This window comes from Dama dama, chromosome X (assembly GCF_033118175.1).
Source record: "Dama dama isolate Ldn47 chromosome X, ASM3311817v1, whole genome shotgun sequence".
In the NCBI taxonomy this organism is placed as follows: Eukaryota; Metazoa; Chordata; class Mammalia; order Artiodactyla; family Cervidae; genus Dama; species Dama dama.
Genome location: NC_083714.1, coordinates 14963667 through 14988483, shown reverse-complemented (window position 1 = coordinate 14988483; position 24817 = coordinate 14963667). Strand labels below are relative to the sequence as shown.

Sequence of the window (24817 nt, the reverse complement as noted above, 5' to 3'; positions counted from 1 at the left end):
AACCCATAGAAGAAATGCATATAAGAATATGTTTTACGTCCTCTGTAAACGTAGGAGCTCCTTCAGCTTGTAGGGAATTGACCTTTGCCTGAGTTGTGTGCTGTGTGTTCTCAGTCATGTCTGACTCTTTGTGACCCCATGGACTGTAGCCTGCCAGGCTCCTCTGTCCATGGAATTTTCCAGGCAAGAATACTCGAGCAGGTTGCCATTTCCTACTCCAGGGGGACCTTTGCCTGTATGTGTTTACATTTTCTCATTGCTCTGTGTCCATCTTTGGGTTTGATTCCATCAGGAAAGTCTGGGAAAGTGTCTGCTTTTTTTTCCCCTAACAATTAAATTGTTAATTGTAGTTAAATGGTTAAAAACTGATTTTCAAAATGCTTATTGAATGTTGATGACAAAATTAAATCCTTTATTTGCAGGTAGCTTAAGATTGATCTGGGGATGGATTGATTGGGAGAGTGGCAGTGGAACATATATAAACATACATAGACATACAGAGACTAGAGAGAGGTATAGATGGAACGTCAGTGCTCTAAAATTGGGGTGAGAGAGTTACAGAGAATGTTGAGAAAAGAACTGGAAATTGAAAAGAAAAAAAAAACACCTGTGTGTGCAGCTCTATGGCCAATAAGTGGGAATTGATTCCCATGCGGACATGCTATGGTTAATAATGTCCCACATTTTGGCAAGACCAGTGGGCTCACTCTCAGGTAAGAAGCTAGATAAGAGGGTAGGTAAAAAGGACAGTTTTCACACTGGAAGTATAGCAGCCATCCTCTTGTAGCATGGCTGACGAACGCTGGGAAACTTGCTTGCCCAAGAACACAGCAACTGTGTAGAACAAAATGGCAGAACTTACCTATGGATACCTACATCTTTGAGACTTCCTGGCTGAGGTCAGGGATCTTTTGGAAGACTTGCATTATGTCAGTTCACATTCATGACCAAGATTGCTCTGCATCTTGAATTCTAGGGGGCCAGGTCCTGCTTGGAGATCCCGAGGTACTGCAGGTGGTATAGTAACTCCTTCCTTTTCCTGCAGAGTAATTGACTCCTTCGCCACATTGTGTCTCCATAGACTCTTGCTTTTTCCAAAGTGTCCCTTTTATTCACCAGAAAGCCTAGTGCCCTGGCAAAGCCTACCTCCCCCAGTCTCTGTGCTGTTTGGTACAAGTCATGTTCCTCTTTGGGTGGCTTGTTGCAGTGTATGTGTACATAACACCCTAAGTTTGCCTGACTTCTAGGTCTCTTTTCTTCTCCCAGTCCATGCTTCACCTCTCCAGTGCTTTAATTTAATCTATCACCACCTGTCACCTGGATGAATGCATTGTCTTTCAACCAATCTCTTTGCTTCCACCTTTACCCCACCCTAATCCAGTTCACCCACAAGAACTGGAGTCATAGTTTTTAAATGTAACTTTGATGGTCTCAAACTTGTGATGTATCAAATGTATGATTTCTTTCACACATCAAGACAAAACTTAACACAAGAGGCCCCCAGGGTCTGGTCTTTATCCTCAACTCCAGTCTCATCTCTCAGAACTCACTGCTGGCACGTATGCTGGAGCCATTTGGAGCTGTTTGTACTTCTGTAAACGTACTGTATTCTTTCACACTGCCATTCCTTTTGCCCCTCCCGGTGATATTCTGATCTTGACTACCCTTTCTACCTTCTCTGCCTAACTAGCTCCAATTCCTCTTCTCTTAATGGCTTTATTGAGATATAATTTACATAACAAACAATCCACTCAGTTAAAATGTACAATTCACTGGATGTTGATAGTTTAGTTATAAAGTTGTACAACAACCATCACTATTTAATGCCAGAACATCTTTATCCACCCCTTGCCAAGAAACCCTGTACCTGTTAGCAGACCCTCTCCATTCCAGCCTCCTTGCTTCCTGCTGGCCTGCCTCTGGCAACCATTGATCTACCGGACCTTCTGTCTAAATATCTACTATCTAATCTAATTCTGTCTAAATATCTAATATCTAATCAAAAAAGATTTGTCTATTCCAGAGTCATCTCTTCAGACTTTTTTCAGGTGTTGCCTCCTCTTGTTTGCCTCCTAGTTCCCTGGGCTCCAATAACACCACTTCTCTGGCTCTGTCATAGCACTTATTCCACAGTATTCTTACCTGCCTCCCCATTTGAAGTGACTTACTCATCTCTGAAGCCCCAGTGTCTAGTTCTTGGCTCAGTTTAGAGAAAGTACTCTGGAACTACTGGCCAATTGAATGAATGACTCCCAGGAAACCCTGACAGGGAGAAAGGCCTCTCAGTGAGTGGGCTAAAGACAAGTTAATACACAGGTAAAACCAGACGGTGGATGCCTAAGTGCCCATTTTTCAGCTCACTTGCACTTGGATAAATTCAGCTACCACCACACTGATGTCTCTTTCATCTCTATAGTTGATATGAAGGTTCCAGAACCTAGGGAAACATTACCAGAGTGGTGCAGAGGAAGTATATCTTCAGGAAATATTTATGATACATCAGTTTAAGCTTTACCTGTGAGATCAACAGCAACACTCTCAGGCCATCTTCCTGCTCAACTTTTTCAATTTCCTATTCTCTCTCTGTGTTTCTCTTCCTCTCTACTGGCTCTCTCCTGTCTTCCCTTCCTCCTCTTTCTCTTCTCCTCCCCTCTCCCCCTAATGCCCTTGGGATATTTGCCTTTTTTAAAAAGCACATTTCAGAATATCTGAGGAACAATGTAGGTCCTTAGATTTTAAAATAAATTAACTTAAGCATGAGATGTCTGAACATGAATTCCCTTTGAAAGCTGTTTAATTGTTCCACTTCAATGCACCACATTTCTTTTTACATGATTGGATCTTTAAAAAGTCTGGTCAGCAAGGGAATATAAGACAATTTGCAACAACAATGGAATATAGAGATGTTAAATATGAAATCATCTCATTTTCAGCATTTTACTGACTAGAGACAAATGGGGATGCACCCTAACTCTGGTTAATACCACCATCCTTTTTCTGTCTGTAAGCCTTTCTCCTGATTTCAAACTTCCTCCTTCTTCTCTTTCTTAGCAACCTCTTGTCTCTCGTCTCCTTAACTCCTGATCTGTCTCTCTCTCTCATTCTCAATTCTCTCCTCTGCCCATTTTGCTGTATGCACCTCTCTTTATGTTTCACACTGTTTCTCCTCCTTTTTCTTTTCCATTCTGCTTCCTAATTAGCTCTCTCTCTCTTCTTTTTTCCTTCTGTTCTTTGCACCCAGAATGAGGTAGGGAAGAGAGAGTGGGGGGAAAGATGAGCAGGAAAATAGAGAGGGGAAGAGATAGATAATAGGGCTGTCCTCCAACTACCACATCATCTGCCACCAAAGGGGACATGCCAAAATCACCCACATGCCTTCCCCTTTAAGGTGAGGCATATAATTTCTTCATGCCTCGCTTTTATGTCATTTATAAAATTGAAACAGAGTAACATGTTCCCGGACTACCTCCAGAGATGTTGCTAGGGTCAGACTTGGGAATGAATATGAAAAAGGTTTGAAAAGAACCAGACCCCTGTAATTGGAAGCACTTGGGAGGAGGTGAGGGGGGGAGGAAGGGGGGGGTGGATTACCGCCTTGCACCGCGAGGGGATCTAATTAACTGAGGATTGTAGTTCTTGCCTTTCTGAGGAATGTGTTTCTTTTCACCTTTGTTCTACTCATCAAATCACTTGGTTGTCTGTGTAGCGCGTTTGAATGTTCTTAGTGTCTTCAGAGGGGAAGGATAACGTGTTCCTTTGTATGCTGTTGATTTTTCTCCCTTCCTTTTCTCTTGCCTTGGGCTAGCAAACGGAACCTCCAGCAGCCAGCTCTCTACCCCCAAGTCTAAGCAGTCTCCCATCTCTACGCCCACCAGTCCTGGCAGCCTCCGGAAGCACAAGGTATTATGTCTCTTATACCTTACTAAACCCCCTTTCACTTGGACTTTTTGGTCCATTAGCTTGAAGCCCCAGGAATCCCAGCAGGGGTCAAGCTTCCAATCACTTGTATTTATTCTTCTGGCCCCTGGTTTAATTCTAATTATATTTAACCAAAAGGAAGAGGTATGAAGGACCCAAATACCCAAATGATGGCCCAGGGGATGAACTGAACTTTTGTCCCAGCAAACAGGGTGTTGAGGGCAACTTAAGTTCCTAGGTCCAGTAAAGGTCATAAAGAAAGTTAGTCCTGAGCTACTCCCTGTAGATTCATGGGACATCCAAATATGAACAGACCCTAATTTCACTGTGTATTCTTCATGACCAGGCCAATTCTGGTACAGTATGGGAAGAGAGGGTATATATACATTGCACTGACCCTAGGCACCCTTTACACCTCCAAGTTAGCCCCAATAAATATACCATTAAAATAATAGATGTTGTAGAAATTCTCTACCTCCACTTTCCAAACTGATTTCTACCTAGAAATCTCTTCTGTATCAAAAACCTGCAGTGGCCATTGCCTTCTACCTCACCACAGGCCACATGGATATAGTTTCTGCTCTGATTGCTGTTGTTTAGTCCCTAAGTCATGTCCAACTCTTTTGCAACCCCATGGACCATAGCCCACCAGGCTCCTCTGTCCACGGAATTCTCCAGGTAAGAATGCTGGAGCAGGTTGCCATTCCCTTCTCCAGGGAATCTTCCTGACCCAGGGATCAAACCCTCATCTTCTACACTGGCAGGTGATTCTTTACTGCTGAGCCGCCAGGGAAGCCCTCTGCTCTGATTACCACACCATAGAGTGGCTTCCTCTAGGATTCTCTTGTCGTCCCCTGGCTCACAAGACCTGACATGACATGGAGAAAGGCAAAAGGCCACCAGTGTGGCCAGCTCCATCACAGAACCATAGAGGGTCGGGGTAGAGGAGATCTGAGACATGAACAGGTACATTTGTTTCATTTGATTCTCTCAATGATCTTGTGAGATTGATATTTTACACATGAGGAAATTGAGACCCAGAATGGTGAAGTTACTTACTTGGGTGACATGGCTAGGCAGCAGCAGACATAAGACTAGCACCCAGGTTATGACCCTTGGTCTGCTGTAGCCCATTTACACTAGCTCATGAGAGCTGACTGTGTACACCGCTTCCCAACTCTGGTAACTAGAGCTCAGCCATGATGGGAATATTTACACCATGGAATTCAGCAAATGCTATAAATCAGAGCTGTTGTTTTCTCACACAGAAAGCTGGTCGTTACACATTTAACAGCACACCACTACCTGACATCCATTTAAATCTCCCTTTCTCTACATCAGGATTTTAATTTCCTGGTTAACTCGGCCATTACCTGCGCCATAATTCCTAATGCTCATTCCATTCCTTTAATGACTCTTTTAACTTCTGGTAGTGACCCTGGCTGGGACCTTTGAATTGTTCTCTTGAGCTACTTGATTTTAACAAAGGAGGATCTGCTGAACTGTCTGTGTAGCCAGTGTTACCCAGAGATTGTGAGATGGATGAGAACTGCTTTAGCAGTCAACTTTCAGTGATTCTTCTGAGCAACCAGGCTTGTTCTTGTGGACATACCAGAATGAGGAATAGCCTACTTTGGTTGTTCTACTGTCTACACAGAACCTCATAGGGATGCTCCACTGTTTCCTACTGTGTCTTTGTTCCATGCATTTCTGCCCTTTTCTGGGAAGTGTGACCTATCCCAGTACTTTCCACCAGTACCTTCCTCAAAGGGCTGGGCTGGGGGGCAGTCTAGGCATTTATTTGGCCCATACACTTGAGTCCTTCCACTTTTCAATTGATATGTTCAGTTCATTTAGGCTGAAGCCCCACCACCCATAAGCCCATTGGATGAGTGCATTGCTAAACAATTTCTTCTGGTTGGGTTTTTAGGCTTTAGGCAGACATTGCTTGTTGTATTTTGTTTTGCTTTTGTTTTGGACTCAATTCTAAAAACAAATTTCACCATAGAAGGACTAGAATAAGCTACAGGTGGCAGCCTTGTCAGAGCCTCGCTATTTTCTTTGTATCATTGAGTTTTCAGTGTATCACCTTATTTTTCAAACTGCCCTTTTTATGGCAGTTAAGCAAACCAACATTAAGTAATAAATTATATAGTTTTCTAAAGCAAACTTTAAAGAACACTTAGATTTTGGTATAGTTTTCACAAATTTTTTAACTTTTTATTTTGATATTTCAAATTAAATAGTTGCAAGAATAATACAGAGAACTTCTATGTACTCTTTATAAAGACTCACCAGTTGTTTATATTTTCCCCATTTACTTTATTTTTGTGGGTCTTCTCCCTCCCCACCACACATACACTTTACTAAATTTTTTAACCATTTGAAATTAAGTTGCATACATCATGCTCTTTTACCTCTAAATACTTCAGTCTGTATTTCCTAAGAATAAGGACATTTTCTTTCATAACCATAGTACAATGGTAAAATCAGGAAGTTTGCATTGATTCAATACGGTTGTATGCTCTCTCATCCATATTCAAATTTTATCAATTGTCCCAACAGCCTTCTTTTTTTGGTCCAGGATCCAACCTAGGATCACACATTGCTCTCAGTGGTCATGTCTCTTTAGTCTTCTTTGATTCAGAAAAGTTCTTGAGTCTTTTCAAAAATCTTTTAGGGAAGTATATTATAGAAGTGAAGAGCATAGGCTAATTATTTGGTGAAATGTCTTTCGATTTAGGTTTGTCTGATGTTTCCTTGTGGTTAAATTCAGACTGTGCGTTTGGGACAGAAATGTCATAGAAGTGATGTTGTGTCTTACTCAGTGTATCCTATCAGAAACAGTAGCCTCATGCTTACACCACCAGTGATGGAGGACAAATTGGTTTTTCTAAATAAGCTAAAAAGTGTGTTGTGACCTTGGCTCAGTCCTCTTGGGGCTCAGGCTCAGCTTTTTGCTCCTCCTTTCACAGTTACCTGAGCCTTAGCACCATCGAGGTCCTTGGGCAGAGGGCCTAAGCAGATCTCATCCGAAACAGCATCCAAGTGGACCTGAAAGGTGTGAGTCATGGTGGAGACAGGAAGCAGGTGGCTGAGGCCATGACTTTCCTTCTGCGCAATTGGAAACAAACTTGAAGTCCCAGCATCCCTTTGGTTACTTTTGATGGCTGTGGCAGGGCCCTAAGCTGTAATCAGCCACTTGGCTTCTCCTCTTAAGCAACTCATGGAGAATCCTTTTTAATGCAGCTGCGATGAGGTTAGCCAAAGTCCGCATACTCAAATGCTGCAATATGGACATGAAGTAAATCCTAGTATAGTTAATGAGAACAACATTTTGCATTTTCGTCCTGCTTTATCTTTTTTGCATAGCCATTTTCTCTTTTACCCTTGTGATAACCCTGCAAAAGGGATAAGGCAGATTAGTGTTTCCATTTTACAGATGAGAAAAAGAAGGTGCCCAGTCATAAAGACAACCCCAGTATGATTCAACAGTTCAGAGAAGTTACCATATAAAAGGGGGCTTCCCAGGTGGTGCTAGTGGTAAAGAACCCACCTGCCAATGCAGGAGATATAACAGATATGGATTTGATCCCTGGGTCAGGAAGATCTCACAGAGGAAGGCATGGCAACCCACTCCAGTATTCTTGCCTGGAGAATCCCATGGAAAGAGGAGCCTGTGGGCTACAGTCCATAGGGTCACAAAGAGTTAGACATGGCTGAAGTGACTTAGCACGCACACACCATATTAAAGATGTTCCAAATGCCTAGAAGCACAGGGAAACTTTTTCATTTATTTAAAAATTTTTTTTCAGATTAGTGATCACCCTCCTAGCTTTAAATTTGGAGGCAATTTCCTTGCCAAGTTGCCTGGAGATTGAAAGAAAATGTATTTGACATAGTATTTGAAAACATAACAAACATTATTTGAATATACATTATCCTCTGTGTTTCCAAACTCTTTTTTTCTGTCATCCTGGAAGTGCTTAGAGAGATAGTTTGATGAATAAAGCAGGATCCTGAGCCTTAAATCACAGACACCACTCTAAGTGGACTTTGGTAGTGTGATCAAGAGTGAACAAAAAATTGCAAGAGCACAAAGGAGAGGAGGAAAGACATCCAACTGTGGGAGAGTGGGAGACAGAAAAGCTTTACAGACTAGGTGACATTTAAGTGGAACCTTAAAGCCTGGGTAGGCTTTTGATGGCTGGTGAAGAGAACGGGCATTCAAGCTTTCAAAAAAAAAAAATCAGCAAGAACAAAGCCACGCCATCAGAAAAGCACAGGGTACATTTGGGAAAAAGCAAACCCAAACTAGAAGCCAGGTTTCTCAGAACTCCTCTCTGACTTCCTTTGGACTATAAGCTTCTTGGACGAGAGACCAAGTTTTTGTTTTCTCTAAAGCAATAGTATCGCCAGCACAGCTGTATTTGTTACAAACATTTTGTTCTGTAGGGCTCCAGGGGACTAAGCAAATGAATTTCAGGTGCAAATTATTTGTATTGTTAAGCAATATGTGTGTTTCTGTATTTCTACATATCAATCAACAAAACAGAATGTTGAGATAATTTCTTTCCCTGAACAGTGTTCTACTCATACAAGAAAATATATTTTGAATACTAAAGAAATTGATGGAGGATAGAAGTACAGAAGTTCATACCTAGGCCTAGTCCTCTGGATTTTCTCCATAGCCTGCGTCTCACCCCACCCATTACAAGTCACAGCAGCTGCAAGTGGAATAGCCTCCCGTTTCTACCCCAGGCCTGTCTCCTCTTCCTCTGAGATAACAGTCTGGAACAATATTCTCAGCTAATTATTTCCACTAGCCAACCAACTACACTAAAGTGTCTATTACATGAATGATTCAGAGCTACACTGAAGTCCAGTGGTTGAGTGTTCAGTGTAGTGGGACTCAAAGTGACTTCCATAATGAAAAGACCCTTGTGTGCTGACCTGAAGACAGCCCAGGAAGTTCACTAACTTGGCAGTGACTGCCTCCCTTCCCCTGGCTTTGGTATAACTAGAGAAAAGCAAAATGTAATGATCCACGTTATATTTTATGGAATTTTAGAGCTAGAACGAAACGTAAAGATCTTATAGTCTTCATCTTCCTCAATTTTCAGATATAGATTCAAAGATCCTGAAAGAGGAAGTTAGGCTTAGGACGGTTCTCCTGGCTCTTAATCCTGTGCTCTTTTTACTACAGTGGACTTGCATTTATGTGTAAATTTATGGAATTCATCAGTGGTCACAATATAGTCATAGAGCAAAACTACTACAAAACTGTGTTTTACATTTGTACATAACATTACAATGTACAGTGTACATTTGTACACTGAATATTACTGTATAAACTATATACTGACATATGCATATTGCTGTATAGGGTTACCTGCTCAGGAATCATATAAACAAGATTTAGAACCTATCTATGAAACAGAACCAGAAACATAGAGAACAGGCTGCTGGTTGCAAAGGAGAGGGGTGGGAGTATTAGATTGGGAGTTTGGGATTAGCAGATGCAAACTGGTGTATATAGAATGGATAAACAACAAGGTCCTACTGTATAGCATAGGGAACTATATTCAATAACCTGTGATAAACCATAATGGAAAACTATGAAAAAAGAGCATATATGTATAACTGAGTCACTTTTCTATACAGCAGTAATTAACACATTATAATTCAACTACACTAAAAAGTAAATTTGAAATATATAATATTCAATTGTCAATGTGAAGGATTTTCCAAAGGTACTACTTTTTAGAACAACATATTATTGAGATAAAATTCACCTTTTTAAATAAAATGCCCAGTTTAGTGGCTTTTAGAATAATCACAAAGTTATGGAAGAATGTATTCATCACCTTCAAAAGAAACCCTATGCCTATTAGTAGTCACAGCCACTTTCTCCTCCACCCACACCTCTGGTACCACTAATCTACTCTCTGTTTCTATGAGTTAGCATATTCTGAACATTTCATGTAAATTTTCCTCTGAACACTGCTTTAGCTGCTTCCCAAAACTTTTGGTATACTGTGATTTCATTTCCCTTTATCTCACTGTATTTTCTAGTTTCCTTTGTGATTTCTGACTATTCAGCAGTGTGTTGTTTAATTTCCACATATTTGTGAACTTCCCAAATATCTTTCTGTTATTGCTTCCTGATTTAATTCCACTGTAGTTGTAAAACATACTGTGTATGATTTTAAACCCTTTCAGATTTATTGAGACTCATTCTATGGCCTAACATATGATCTGTCATGTAGAACGTTACATGGGACCTTGAGAATAAAGTGTATTCTGCTGTTGTTGGACAGAATAGGTTAGATGTGTAATTTCTTGTAGTGTCTGTCTTTCAAGTCTTCTCTTGCCTTGTTGGTCTTCTGCCTAGTTATTCTATCCATTACTAATGATGGGGTATTGAAGTTTTGACCGTTGCAGTTGAATTCTTTATTCCTCACTTTAATTCAGTAATTTTTGCTTCATGTATGTTGATATTCTGTTGTTAAAGCACATATATGTTTTAATTATATTTTATCATTATGAATGTCCTTCTTTGTCTCTAGTAACAGATTTTGCCTTAAAATCTGTTTTTTTCTGACATTAGTATAAGCTGGAGTATAACTCCAGCTCTCTTTTGCTTACTAACTGCATGATAAATCTTTCTCATCATTTTGCTTTCAACTTATTTATGTCTTTGAATATAAATTATGTCTCTTTCAAACAGCATAGAGCTGAATGTTTTAAAAACCATTCTGTCAGTCTATGCCTTTTCATTTGAGTGCCTAATTTACTTATGTCTAATGTAATTATTGGTAAATTAGTAATTACATCTGCCATTTGCTATTTTGTGTATGTCTTTTTTGTTCCTTCACTCCTGGATGTTTGCCCTTTTTGTGTTAAATAGATATTTTTCCAGTATACTGTTAATTTCCTTGCTGTATTTTTACTAATTTTATTTCAAGTTATTTTCCTAGTGGTTGCCCTGGGGATTACAATTAACATCTTGACACAATCTACTTTGGATTACTATCAACTTCATTTCAACTGTATATACAAATTTTGCTATTGTATATCTCTGTTCATCCCCTACCCCTTTGTGTTCTTATTCACATACAAATTACATCTTCTTGCATAATAAGTCCACCAACACATCTTGGTAATTTTTATTCTATGCAGTTGTCTTTTGAATTGGATAATAGAAGAAAAGAGTTGGAAAAATAAATTTATAATAACTTCTTTTGTCTTGACCTACATATTTACCTGTAACATTGTTCTTTATTTCTTATGTGGGTTACGTGTGTTACTTAATATGGGTTATGTGGGTGACTGTCCTTTCATTTCTCCCAGGAGGATTCTCTTTAGTATTTCTTATATGACATGTCTGCTAGCTCTGTCTTTGTTTATCTGGGAATGCCTTGATTTCTCCTTCATTCTTGAAGGATAATTTTGCTAGATTTCCTTAAATACTTTGATTCAGTAAGTCTCCTGGCCTCTGCTGAAGGGCTGTATGTGTGTGTCTATGTGTTTGTGTGTCTGTGTGTCTGTGTGTGTGTGTGTTGAAGCCTGATTTCAATGCTCTGTCAGGCAGCTTGCCTTAGCCTTCACTTGCTGTTTGTTCGGGGCCTCAAGGCCAACCAGAGGTGAGAGATTAAGAATTTCTCAGGTCTTTTTTGAGAATACACCCTGAAAATGTGCCTGGCCCTAGGGATTCCCGGGAATATTGTCAGAGCTTTTCAAAGTCCCCTATGGACATGAATTCTCCAGCTTTTCCTTTTAAGGTTTTGAGCAGCTTCATTTGCCCCAACTGTTTCCCCCACATCAGGCAGCTATGATTTTAAACAATTGCAATTGATTAATGCTCCCTGTAAAGGCTGTTCACAGTGAGTGTGCTCTGAGTCAGATCAAATAAAGAAGAGCCCCATAAGTGGGAATCAACTGACAGGTCAAATAGTGACAGTTCTCTGGGAAGATGGCATTTGGGGGAACTCCAGTCCCATTCTGCATCCTCTTGTGGCGTCTGGGTCGCTGTTTTTCAGATACTGTAGTTCCGAGGCTGTTGGTTTTCAAAGATATCCTGGAGTTGGGGAGAGAGAGAATGGAAATAGGACCAGTTAAAGCACCACAAACTTTGGTATTCTTACTGAGAGTCAGTCATTTTTCTTGAAGAAATACTTTTGGGGTTGTTGCAAGCCTTTGGTTAATTTCTGGAGTTCTGAAAAAGTTGGTTTTGACAATTTTTTCCAGTGTTACTGCATTTATGCAGGATCAGATTTTCAGAGAGTCTCTCCACTATTCTTACAGTCTAAGGCTCAAAGATACTTTGACTATATCCAATTTTCACTTTACTCAATTTCTGGAGAACTAAATCCCTTCAGAGATGCAACTGCATAGTATGCCACTTTGCCCCAGCTCCATTCTACCTGTTTTTATTGCTCTCCTATTGTCTTCTCAGTGTTGTACTCCCTGCCTGTTTATCAGAATTCTAAGAAATTTTGTTTGGTAATTAACAGCAGGAGTAACAAATCTTGTGTATGGCCTGATTGTTTTGGATGGCACCCCAATGTAAAAAAAAAGTTTCTTACATCTTTAAAGGGTTGCAAAAGAAACAAAACCCAAGGAAAGTGTGTGACAGAGACCATATGTGACCAGCAAAGAGAGCCTAAAGTATTTACTATCTAGCCCTTTACAGAGAAAGTTTTCCAACACCTGATTTACAGTGTAGGGATGGCGGGTTGGTGAGAAGTGAATCCATTTGCTACAGTTGCCTTTGTTGTGTGTGTGTATGTGTGTGTGTGTATGTGTTTTAATGATTCAGTCTTCCTTTGAGTGTCCTCAGAGCTGGTGGAGACCTTATAGATTGTACATTCTGCATTTTCTTGATGAAGAAACCAAGACTTAAAGACTTATTCAGTGTCAGAGTACTACTTAACTACACCCTCAGATTTCTGAGTATACTTTACTTCTGTTTCCATTCTAAGTGGCCTAACAGACTTCCTATCCTTTCTCAGCAAAAAGCATTCTCAATGTTAGATAAATAAGTCCCTCTCCTCCCTATTCTCATCCCCCTTCATCATCTTCACTTTTTCCTTTACCTCAAGGAAATTTTGCATTCTCTAATTCTCTTGGACAGCTCTCTACTGAAGTTCTGTGTTTATACCAAAGAAAGCCTCTTAATCACCCAGAGACTTGACCCTCAAATTTCCAGTTTCCTTTAGTATCTTGCTGATAATGTAAATGAAAACAGTGGTTTTCAAACGGTACTTCATTTGGGGATGGGTGAGATTCTGCCTCCCCCATGTCTGATTTAACCAAAACAACTACGCTTCTATTTGTCTCATGTATTTGGCTTCCAAGAAAAATTTCATTTGAATAGAAAATTTAAACGAGAAGTGAGAAAGAGACTGAGAGAGAGAGATTTGAAAAGCACTGATTTAGACAATGTGGGAAGTAAGTCTACAAGTAACCACAAGGATCTCCAAATAAAGCTCTGGGAACAGTAGAAAAAAACCTTTGCCATATCATCCCATCTCCTCAAGACATAGACAAGACTTGGGGCAGTATTGGAGTCATGAATCCTAGTTCCTGGTGGGAAATGGAAGTATTAAGGAATAAATTGGAATTAGGTGATGGGGTACATTTTCTGGGTTATCCATTTGTTCAGGGTCTGGCAGCTCTCTGGAAGCCTGAAATGAATCCACTTATATATCTACAACTGATTTTTGACAAAGGTAAGAAAGTCAATGAGTGGAAGAAAGATAGCTTTTTCAATAAATAGCGCTGGGGAAATTGGATATCCTTAGGCAAAAAAAAAAAAAAATCATCCCAACCTAAACCTCACATCTTATGTAAAAATTAACTGAAAAGTGGATTATAATTGTAAATGTAAAACATTTAGAAATGAAATACAGGAGGAAATCTTCTGATGTTTGGCTAGAGTTCTTAGATATGACAATAAAAAGTGCAACCTGTAAAAGAAAAATATGATGAATTAGACAAATTGGACCTCATAAAAATTGAAAACTTTTGCTCTCAAAGACCGTGCAAAAGTTATGAAAAGATAAGCTGCAGACTGCAAGCCATGTATCTAACCAAAGCCATATATAGAATATAAAAATAACTGTTAAAACTCAACAGTAAGAAAAATCTAGTTAAAAATGAATAAAAGACATGAAGAAACATTTCTGAGGAATGTTTTCTTCAACTGAACTCAGGAGGAATTATAGATGTCAATTATGCACATGAAAAGATGTTTAACATCATTAGTCATCAGGGAAATGCCAATTAAAACCACAATGGGATATCACTATAATCCCACAAGACTGGCTAAAATAAAAAGTAGTGAAAACACCAAATCCTGGTGGCAATGAGAATAAACTAGATCACTAATACTTTTCTGGTGAGAATGTAAATGATACAGTCACTCTGGAAAACAATATGGCAGTCTTTACCAAGCTAAACATGCAATTAATACACAACTTAGAAATTGTACTCTTGAGCAGTTCTCCCAGAGAACTGAAAACTATGTTGACACAAAAATCTGTGCATGGATGTTTATAGCTGTATTATTTATAATAGCCTACAACTGGAATCATCCCACATGTCCTTCAACCAATGAATGGTTAAATAAACCGTGGTACATCCATGGAATATTGCTCAGCAATATAAAGGAGTGAACTACTCTTACAGGCAACAGCTTAATGAATCTCCAGGGAATTATGCTGATGGGAAAAGCCAATCCCAAAAGGTTATATACTGTATGCTTCCATTTATATAACATCTGAAATGACAAAATTGTAGAGATGGAAAACAGAACACTGTTTGCCAAGGCTTAGGGATGGGGGAGGGGCAGATGTGGCTATAAAGGGGTAGCACGCAGGAGCCCTTTGGTGAGGCTACAGTTCTGTATCTCGACTGTCATGATGGTCATACAAATATACATATATGATAAAGTCATATACGACTATACTATACCCACATACGGACACACACACATACACATACATGAATGCATGGAAAACTGCAAGATTGTTACCATTGGGGGAAATTGAATGAAGGATACATTGTGCAAAGCTACCTTCTTGTACTTCAAATTCCTGTGAATCTATATTTCAAAATAAAAATTAGAGAAAATGTTAGTTTAAAAAAAAGCAGTCACATAATCTTGCCCATTACAGAGCCCAAGATGTTAAGAAAAGGAGAGTTAACTTTATCTCTTATCTTCTTACAGGACCTGTACCTGCCTCTGTCCTTGGATGACTCAGACTCACTTGGTGATTCCATGTGAAGGAGGAGAGAGTCCAGAATACAAATGCAAGCTTACCATTACAATAGGGTACTTCTGCTCAAGTGTCCAACAGGGCTATTGGTGCTTTCAAATTTTTATTTTGTTGTTGTTGTTGTTACTTTTAAAAACACACTGTAATATGTTGGGTTTATTTTCCTGTGATTTCTCCTCTGGGCCACTGATCCACAGTTACCAGTTATAAGAGATAGATTGATAACCATCCTTTGGGGGTAACTTTCCAGGGATGCAAAATGTACTAGTCCATGATCTTTCTATTGGATACTTAGGCACCTGCATTATTTTCCCCCATCTCGCTTTCCTCATCTGTGACAGCCTTCCCTCTGCAGAGAGTTTTTTACACACATAGCACTTAAGATGTGTGTGGTGGCAGGGAGGGGAAAATCTTTGGCAAATTCAAGAGTGACAAACATAAGCGTCCCTTGTCTCCCCATCTCAAGAAAGCTGGAGGATCCTGGGAGGACGGCAAGGCAGCTCCCCAGCCTGGCACTTCACTCCTAATTGAAACTCTAGTTTGTTGTTTAGCACTAATTCTGGATGCCAAGAGGGAGAAGCACCAGCAACTTGTCATTCTGACTCCAGAGGCTTAGGACCCTGGTGTAGGATATCTTAAAGAGACTAGGCAAAATTGGAAAACACTGTAGACATTTCAATAGTGTTTATAAAGCACAGTGAATTCCTTGTCAACATCTCCACTGGGGCAATTTAGAGTCAATAAGCAATTAATAACAGTTGGGGGTGAGGGGCTTTCATATACCTGGGTCCTCTAAGAGGCTGTCTACCCTAGCGAGTTAGGACACAAACTGTACGGTATCCATCTATCTCTGTTCTATTGAATGCCTTGTAAACAGCCAACACTGAAAACACTGTGAGAATTTGTTTTCAGGTCTGACACCTTTCAGTCGCTTTTTATAGCAAGAAACCAATATCCTTTTTATAAAACCTTGTGTCTGTATTTCAGGAGCAAACTCTTCAGGCTCCTTTTTTATAAACTGGTGATTTTTCTTTTGTCTAAAAAACACATGCAGAAAATTTACCAAAAAAAAATGCAGAAGAATAATGTAGTTTAGAAATCATGCTGTCACTGCCAAACAGAAACTTCCAGGAAAAAAAAAAAAACAAAATGAATAGCAGAGGCCAATTCAATAGAATCAGTCTTTTGATAACTTTTTAACAGTTATGCTTACATTAATAATTTCAATGTGGACCAGACATTCTAATTATATTTTAAACGAAATGTTACGGCATATTTTAAGCAGCTCTTTTTTATCTATATTCCTGATATTTCATACTGAAGACACAGAATCCTTTCTCTTTGCTATAAGGACTGATCATTTGAAATATTTCTCAGTCTTTGAGGTACAGGTTCATAACACTGCTTTTTGTCTATAATCATAGCCCATAATGGCAAAGACAACTAAATTTAAGTGAAAGCCATGCATGCCAATTCTGTGTTTGCTTTTAGCAGATATGAAGATATCCTTATTTCATTGTAATTGTTCAGATAGTTGGAAAGGTGCAACATTCAAAGTCAAGCTTCTGTTTGGCTATTGAATGACTTGCATTTGTTCCTCTGCTTTAACTGGAATGAGCTTGGGGTGTGTGTGTGGGTGTGGGTGTGGGTGTGTGTGTGCATGCATGCATGCATGCACACACGCACATAGCTGATTCATATTTAGGAGATATTACAGGACACCCTGACATGAATCAGTGGCAACTTTATGGCATTGCTGATGTGCACTGTGTAGGAGGAAATGCACTTATGGAAGGGGTAGATCAGATGCCCCGAGACAAGCTTCAGATGCCCTTAGCTACAAGGAAGATCTAGATGATGGTGGTACTGATTCCTGATAAAACTGGTCATTGAAAAACCCCGAAGTATGAGAATCTCTTTTTGCCCCCTCTCCTTTATTTGTAAGCTGTTAGAAATCATTAAGAAGCCCATTTTACTTACCCGCTACTTCTTTCTGGAAGCTAAAGTTTTGCTTCATGCTTCCCCCAAAAATTTGTAGTTAACTGGGAAAAATTGGTACTTGGGTTGGAGGCTGTAGAGAGTCGTAGGAGGTCGGTATCTAAATTGCAGACCAGATTCCCCAAAGATTCCACCCACAGTCTTTCTCTAGATATCATTTTGTCCAAGTCCTTCAATTTAAGATGAAAGGCAGGCTGAGGCAGCCAAATGACCATCTGTTAAAGAGCAGGACCAGAGGAGAAACGCAGATTTCCTCATGTCCATGCCCTAGGCTACCTCTCTGAGCATTCCCTTGTTTGTGCCACATGTACCATTAGAAAATATTCAGTGGCCATATTTTCTTCAGAATGATCTTTCAACCTTCTATAATAATCAATGCATTTCTATTATTATCTTCTATAATAATAATAGAATTTCTATATTTTAAAAAAATAACAAATAAGGACAGGTTTCTGTATTGCCACTTTAGGGGACTTTGGTCTAGTTCAAAATTCAAGCCTTTAACAACTGCATTTTAAATTGGCCCATTTTCAAAGCAAAAAAGTACAAAATCTGGTTGTTACTGAGCTCCTTCAGTCCTGTCATTCATTCACAATTTTACCCAATCCAGTTTTACCACAAATGTCCCGTTGTATTACCTTCTGCACAGTCAGCAAATAGCAAGTCATTCAGCAAGGATTTGCCACCACTCCCCCCATTCTTCCTCCCTCTTAGACACACATGCACACACACACACACACACACACACAATCCATCTATTGCTTGTTCCTACCTCCTGATTTTTCTCCCTTACAGAAATAGAAATAGGGACAAAGAAGGGGAATATGTATATATGGGGCTGGGCTGAACAACTTCATAAGTAGTGTTAACTAGGGGTAAATTGAGAGAAAAGTTCCTTTTCTCTTCACTGTTTTGGAAAGGATAGCCATTAGCATGACTGCTTTGTGTCCTTACGGACTTTAGTATTAGCCTAGACTGAATCATACAGTTTTCAAGCTGGAAGGAATCTTCAGATCATATCATTACTCCAAATTGCTCATTTTCAGGCCAGGAACGGAGATGCAATGGTAAAGTAATTTCCCCAAGGTCACACAGCTGGCTAGGGCCAGGGCTGGGATTAGAACTCACATCTCCTGGCTCCCATTCCAAGGCCTTTCCCACTGAACTGTATTGCCTTCCACTAGGCTCCTGAGAATTCTTTCCCAGGGTCATGTTGCATCTTGGAGCCATATGCTGCTGCCCTGATCTCAGTGGGAAATCCACCCAGCAACCTAATACAGCTCTTTCTCCATATATTCACATGATTCCCATCCACATGGACTGCAGATGTCCCCAGAGAGAAGCAGGGATTGAGGACCAACAGAAATAGTGGGATTGCTGCCCTCGTCCATCAAGCACCGGTGATCCCTGCCCACCTTGAGGAGTCCTCAGAAGAGTCCCCGGAGCTCCTGCTCTGTTCAAACGGGATGGGGGAAGACTGGTTTCTCCAGTCAGTTCACTTCATCTCATCTCTTATGGGTTGGTCTTTGAAGGCTGAGGTAAATGTTTCTTGTTCCTAGAGCAGGGGAAGGAAGGAAGGAAAGAAGGAAAGAAGGGAGGGAGGGAGGGAGAAATAATAGCTTTGTTTATCCTGACTTTCTGAGATGACTTTTCAGTATTTTTTAAATGAGTGTGGCTACCATTCCCTGGCCTGGAGGAGGGCAAGGCAACCTACTCCAGTATTCTTGCCTGAAGAATCCCCATGGACAGAGGAGCCTGTCGGGCTACAGTCCATGGGGTCACAAAGAGTCGAACACAGCTGAAGCGACCAAGCACAGCACAGCACCATTCCCTAGCAATGATTTATTTTTTTAATTAATTTATTTTTTTAAATTGGAGACTAATTACTTGACAGTATTTTGGTGATTTCTTTTAAAATATGGGGATGAGACTAGCTAGAGAAAATAACCTGACCTTGCTGTGGTTGTGCTCATCCACAATTTTCCCATAGCCATCCTGCATCGATGGAGACAATTTCCAGGTATAAGCAAGGGGCTTTGTGACTAAAATGTACCCTGGCTGATGTTAAACATTGACTCCTTGTATTTGCACTAAAATAGCAAGCTATATGCTGTACACACCATACTTATCTTGTGTACACTGCTCCTGTGGCCTTCCATGGCAGAAACCAGGGCAACAGGATCTGAACATGTAGCTTTCCCCACAGTGAGGTTCTTCCTGGGAACCAGGTATTCATCAGTTTAGTTCTGAAAGACCTCCTTCCAGGCTTACCCCCACTCCTCTGGAAATTCTGTCTCCTTCTTGCTTCTCCTCCTCCCTCAGTGGTAACCAAGGAACCTTAAAGGAAACATGTTGTTATTGGAAGAAGGCAAGAAGAGTGGGTTTGAACCTCCAGATTCTTCTTTGAGTCACCCAACCCAAGTCTTAGGACAGCAATCAAATGTTTGCCTTGAACAAAATTACATCAGCTTCTTAGTCCCTGTAGTACTCTGGATGGACGTGTCCCTAATCCCCCTCAGATTTATTTCTGAAAAGCTTATCTTAAACACACACACACATCTCCCTTGGACAAGAGTACAAGCATGCCATGTCTCCAAGATGAGCTCCAGCACACTGATGAGAATGTTCCTCCAGCTCAGTGCACCTCAAAAACGTCTGTGCCAAGGGACTTCCTCAGACAGACGCAGTGGACAGTGGTGTTTGCATGACTCCCCCCACCGTCCAGTTTACCATGGCAATAAAAAACATGCATATTTCTTTCTTTTAAAGCCACTGGAACCTGTCCTTGGCCACATGGAGTCATTTGGATTTCTAAGACCAGGCCTCACTCTTGTATTGTCATTGCATTGAGGGATTTGACCTAGAGGCCTAGGCTGGCTTCCTAAGTAAACCATCCGTGTTTTGAAGCTCATCTGGGACTAGCAAGGGGTTGGAGTCCCAATGTTTAGTACTGGGAACCTAGGGAGAATAAAGACCTAGCGACTGACATGCCAGAAGTGAGACCTCCTATGTAGCCATGGAGTCTTATAATTGCTGGGCTTCCTGGGTCTCTCTCCTGATGTGGAACTTTGAGGCTGTTACACTCTGCCTCTGCCCAAGAAGGAGACCCCATGTGTAGCTTCATCCACAGTTCTATAATCCCATGCAGGGTTGACTCTTCCTTATAGGTGTGACCACCTGGAATAGGGATACCGCCTTGATTCCGCTCACCTACCTTTTGGCTAGAGATACATCTCCAGCAGGTTCTCTGGCTTTGGGTGACCCAGACCCAGTCCGGTGATGTTAACACTCAATGTCAGCTCTAAGTGGCATGATAATGGACTGAGACAACACAAATCATTTCTTAAAAATGAATTCCCAATTTTATTCTTCCTCTGGCTAGCAGAACTCACTTCCCTAGTAGATACAAGGCTGGAGGTTCTTGCTACACAGCAGGCAAGACACATCTTCAGGAAAGAAAATGCATTTCTAAACCCACAGAGCACTGGCTCCAGCAGGCAACCTACTATGGGCTGAGACTTAACAGCTTCACCTAGCCCCTTCCTCTTTTTCTTTTCAGAGACAAGAAGGCTTCTTCATCAATTAATCTTTCAGTATATCTGGCTGAAGAATTCTGCTCCTCCTATCTCTTCAGGAAAGGGTGACTTCCTCCTCTGTCTCTCCTTCCCTGGTCTCCAAACTTGTCTCCATCCCCACAGTTCTAATGTGATCTTTACATTCAACCTTTTGAGTTGAGTGTAAATAAGCTTCTTGCTTATTTTCAGGCCTCCTAGTGTGACCCTGGTTATCATATGACAAGACTCTTGAATCACCTACCCCTTCTAACTGCCTAACATTTTATTCCTTAGTTTATAGGCTTCAACATCTTCTGGAATCAGAAGCTATCTTGTCTTACCTTGGATGCCTGGGGCTGGAGGGTATAGAATTCTCATCGGGAATTAAGGCATCTTCCTGCTCCCAGTGAGAAGAACAGTCTAGTTGGGAGAGGAAAGATGGCACAGAGAAGTCAGAGCAAACATCTTGTAAACTAAGATGAAGACTTAAAAGTATTGGAACTTCTCATTTCTAGGTTAATAATCTGAGGAACTCAATGGTTTTTTGCCACTCTCTACCTTACCTCCCCTGTGTATCTCAGTCTTTTCTTTCTCTCTCTACTTCACCATATTTGCTCTCAGTTTTATACTCTATCTTTCCACAATATAGACATCTATCCTTTGTCCTCTGCAATTCTCTCTCTCTTTTATTCTCTCTCTTTTAATTTTTTCCTTCCTCCTTATCTAAGTATTGGATATATACCTCATCTTAGCCCTGTGATTTTGCCTTGGTGATGAGTAGTTAATTCCAGACTTAACGAGCCCTGATCCTACGAGAGTCCCGTTAGAAGTCTGTTGGTGGGGAGCAATCCGAGCCTGGCCCTTTCTCCAGTATTTTCAGTTGTAATTCATCAAAGCAGATCCTCACACACAGTTTCATTATAGCTCACATATCTTTGGGTCTTTGCCTTCCAAGCATTGTACAGAATACTTTGTGGATCATTTTAGTCCACCATTTTGTGGTGCAGTGAAGTATGCTCAGAAAAATAATCAGCTGAACAGAAAAATCCACCTATGGATTCATACCAGCTAAATACTATGAATTGATTTTGTTTGATTTTCTCATAATCTTAAAAGCTGCAATATAATATAGTGAGAGACCACAGGTAATTTCTCCTGTCATATGGTTTGGCTGGACAGGGGTGTTGGGTGGGGTGGGGGGACAATTTGTTTTAACTTTTACTGTTACAGAATAAGCTCTCCACAATAACCTTATAAACACTAAGGCTTGCCAAATGCTGAATTTTTTAAAGCTAAACTGATAGGCAATTGGGATTGGTTTAAATGTTAAGGGTATTTAGCAATTCCACAATATAAACAGAAGCATTCACATAATTAAATTTTATTTTTCCTTCTGTTACTAAATCCACCTAAACATTTACTATTGATGCCAATTCTTCATGATCCCATGCAGGCAATCCATATAAGAGTAATTAATGGCACTAAAGAAGCCATCTTGGAGGTGCTAATTTATTCAACAGGGTGCACAGCCCTTGGGAATGTCACTGCTTAGCAAGACTTTATGGAATGCCCTTTCCAATGCCATTTCTTTTTAAGTTCTCTTAAAGGGATTTGAGTAAGTAAGAGGTTATACCAAAATGTCTCCAATGTATGGTCCTGTAATATATTGCAGCTTGAAGCCAATGATCCCTTATGACTTGTACACAACTAATGCATGTTTTGATTGAATTTTGCATTTCTCATGTGTGGTAAGTTCTTTACAATGTTTTCGGTCACCTTTTTGTGCCATTAAACTTGTACAGAAAATGCTTTTATGGCCATTTTCAAAGGGAGAAAGTTCAAAATGGAACAGCCCACCCTTTCTGCCCTATAGCTGTAGTTAGAACTCAGTTACTGTAGCAAAACAGCTGTAATTGGTGGTTGTAGTGTTAGAGGCGTTAGCTTGCTAGTGACTAGCTTTGGAGAGTAAATGCATGGTATTATTGTACATCACATTTCTTAAATAGCTCATTTTAACCTCTGAAAAGAATATATTCTTCCTTGTGATCCCTCTTCCCTCCCTTGCCTTCTCCCACCCCCTGCTCCCAGATGTCTTACGGTTGTAAATAACTGATTTAGGGCCCAATAATTTTTGCCAAGTAAAGTCAGCAAAGAACAAACAAACCAGAAAGGGGGAGGAAAGAAAGACACTTCTCAATGGTCTCTCAGCAGGATTGACCATTTTTCAAGGAATGGAATTGTGATCAAAGACTCAGCTCACCTTTAAATAAAAATCAGTGGCAAATTGGGAGCCTCTTTGGTCATTTGATGACATTGTAAATTGAATAATTCTCAGAATCACACATAATCGAAACACAGTGAGCAGCACTTATCCTTGCAGCACTGTTGAGATATTCAGAGACTCTCAGAAGGTTCTGCTTGACCAATGACCAATAATTATTTTTTAGAAAAAGAGAAAGACAGTACATATTTAGGGATTTTTAGCTGCCCCTTTAGAATAGTTATTGTGAGAAAAGACAAGGACCTGGGTTTATGTGCACTGCTGTCATTTTCCCAGGCAATTCCCAGCCTGCTCTTAGGCTGAGATGCAAAAGCAGTGTTCCAAGAAAGCATCCTCCTTTATGGTTTGCTGTTCCCACTTGGACTGGTAGGTTTGGTGAGGCCCATGTAAACCAGCTGGAGCAGACCCTTTTCATCTCCTGTGCCTGTTAATATCCCTCTTCCTCCCTCCACAATTTGATGAGGGCTTTCTTTGGTCAGAGGACTTCAAAGTCTAGAGAAGTTCTCCATGTGTGAAACGTGTTGTGAACTGTGAATGCTGCAGATTCACAGCATTCGGTACCGGGCAGCCACAGAGCTGCTCTTGCAATCATTTTGGCTCTCAAGCTCTGTTCTTCATCTCATGCTCATTTCTGTGTACATTTGCAAGATGTGTGTAATGTCATTTTCCAAAAATAAAATTCGATTTCAATATTTCTGGCTGACATTCTCTCTCCCCCCCCCCTTTTTTTTGAAGCATTGAACCGATGATCATATAACCACAAAATGTCCAAGTTGGCAGAAAAACTTAGACATTATTTTGTCCAACCCCTTAATTTTATAGATAGGGAAGTTGAGGGTCAATGTGGGATGGAAAGACCATAATTAACATCACTGCACATTTACAACATGTAAGGTCTCAAATCTCCCTTCCGGAGTTGAGCAGGAATCAAATGACCTCTTTATGTTTAATGATGCATAAGCCAAGGTTAGTCCATGCCATCAGTATAGGTGGTCACTTCTAGTACTGCAATTATTTCAGAGGCCCAAGAAAGATTCCATATGGGTTCCTTCAAAACACTTTTTCCTGCTGCCTGCAATTCCTTGACAGTGTGGCTCTTCTCTCTCCAAGGGTTGATCTGCAGCTACTCTCCAGGAGAGGGAACACCTAGTATTTTATTCACCTTCAGGTATAAATGACTAATTGTGTCTTTTTCTCAGTTAGGATTTTATTAACAGAACACGAGGTGTTGGGCTTGTGAAGAGGTTGATGGAGAGGGAGGGAGGGAGGAAAGGGCACAGAAAGAAGAGGCAGAGATCCTGGAAAAATAATTTGACCAACCTCACCATGAGGGTCAACCCTGCAGCTTGCATATGACCTGTGTTTGGAGAAGCAAACTACCAGCATCCTAGGTATTCCCAAGGACTGAGATGATTAGGAATGCTTTCTCCAATCAGTATTTTATCAACTGGCCCCGTGACCATCACTTTGGTGGAGACAATGAAAGTATATGGGGAGGACTTAGTGTTTCTAATCCAAAGAAAAGATCTAACAATCGGACTGACCAGGCCTGTCACTTTCTTCCAAGGTAAGTCTCTTCAGTCATATCCAACTCTGTGACCCTATGGACCATAGCCCACCAGGCTCCTCTGTCCATGGGATTCTCCAGGCAAGAATAGTAGAGTGGGTTGCCGTGCCCTCCTCCAGGGGATCTTCCTGATCCAGGGATTGAACCTGCGTCTCTTACATCGCCTGGATTGACAGGCAGGTTCTTTTTTTTTTTTTTTTAGTTGGAGTCTAATTAC

General features: G+C 40.5%; 1 protein-coding gene across 1 annotated transcript in view; it reads left to right on the top strand.

Moving 5' to 3' along the window:
• Positions 1-18675, top strand: part of DCX (doublecortin) — a 389065-nt gene extending 370390 nt beyond the window's left edge. Inside the window, exons 6-7 of the mRNA XM_061137073.1 lie at positions 3806-3900; positions 15152-18675. Of these exons, the coding sequence (XP_060993056.1) occupies positions 3806-3900; positions 15152-15208 (152 nt within the window). The 3' untranslated portion in view covers positions 15209-18675. The remainder of the gene's footprint in view (positions 1-3805; positions 3901-15151) is intronic.
• Positions 18676-24817: the final 6142 nt, after the last annotated feature.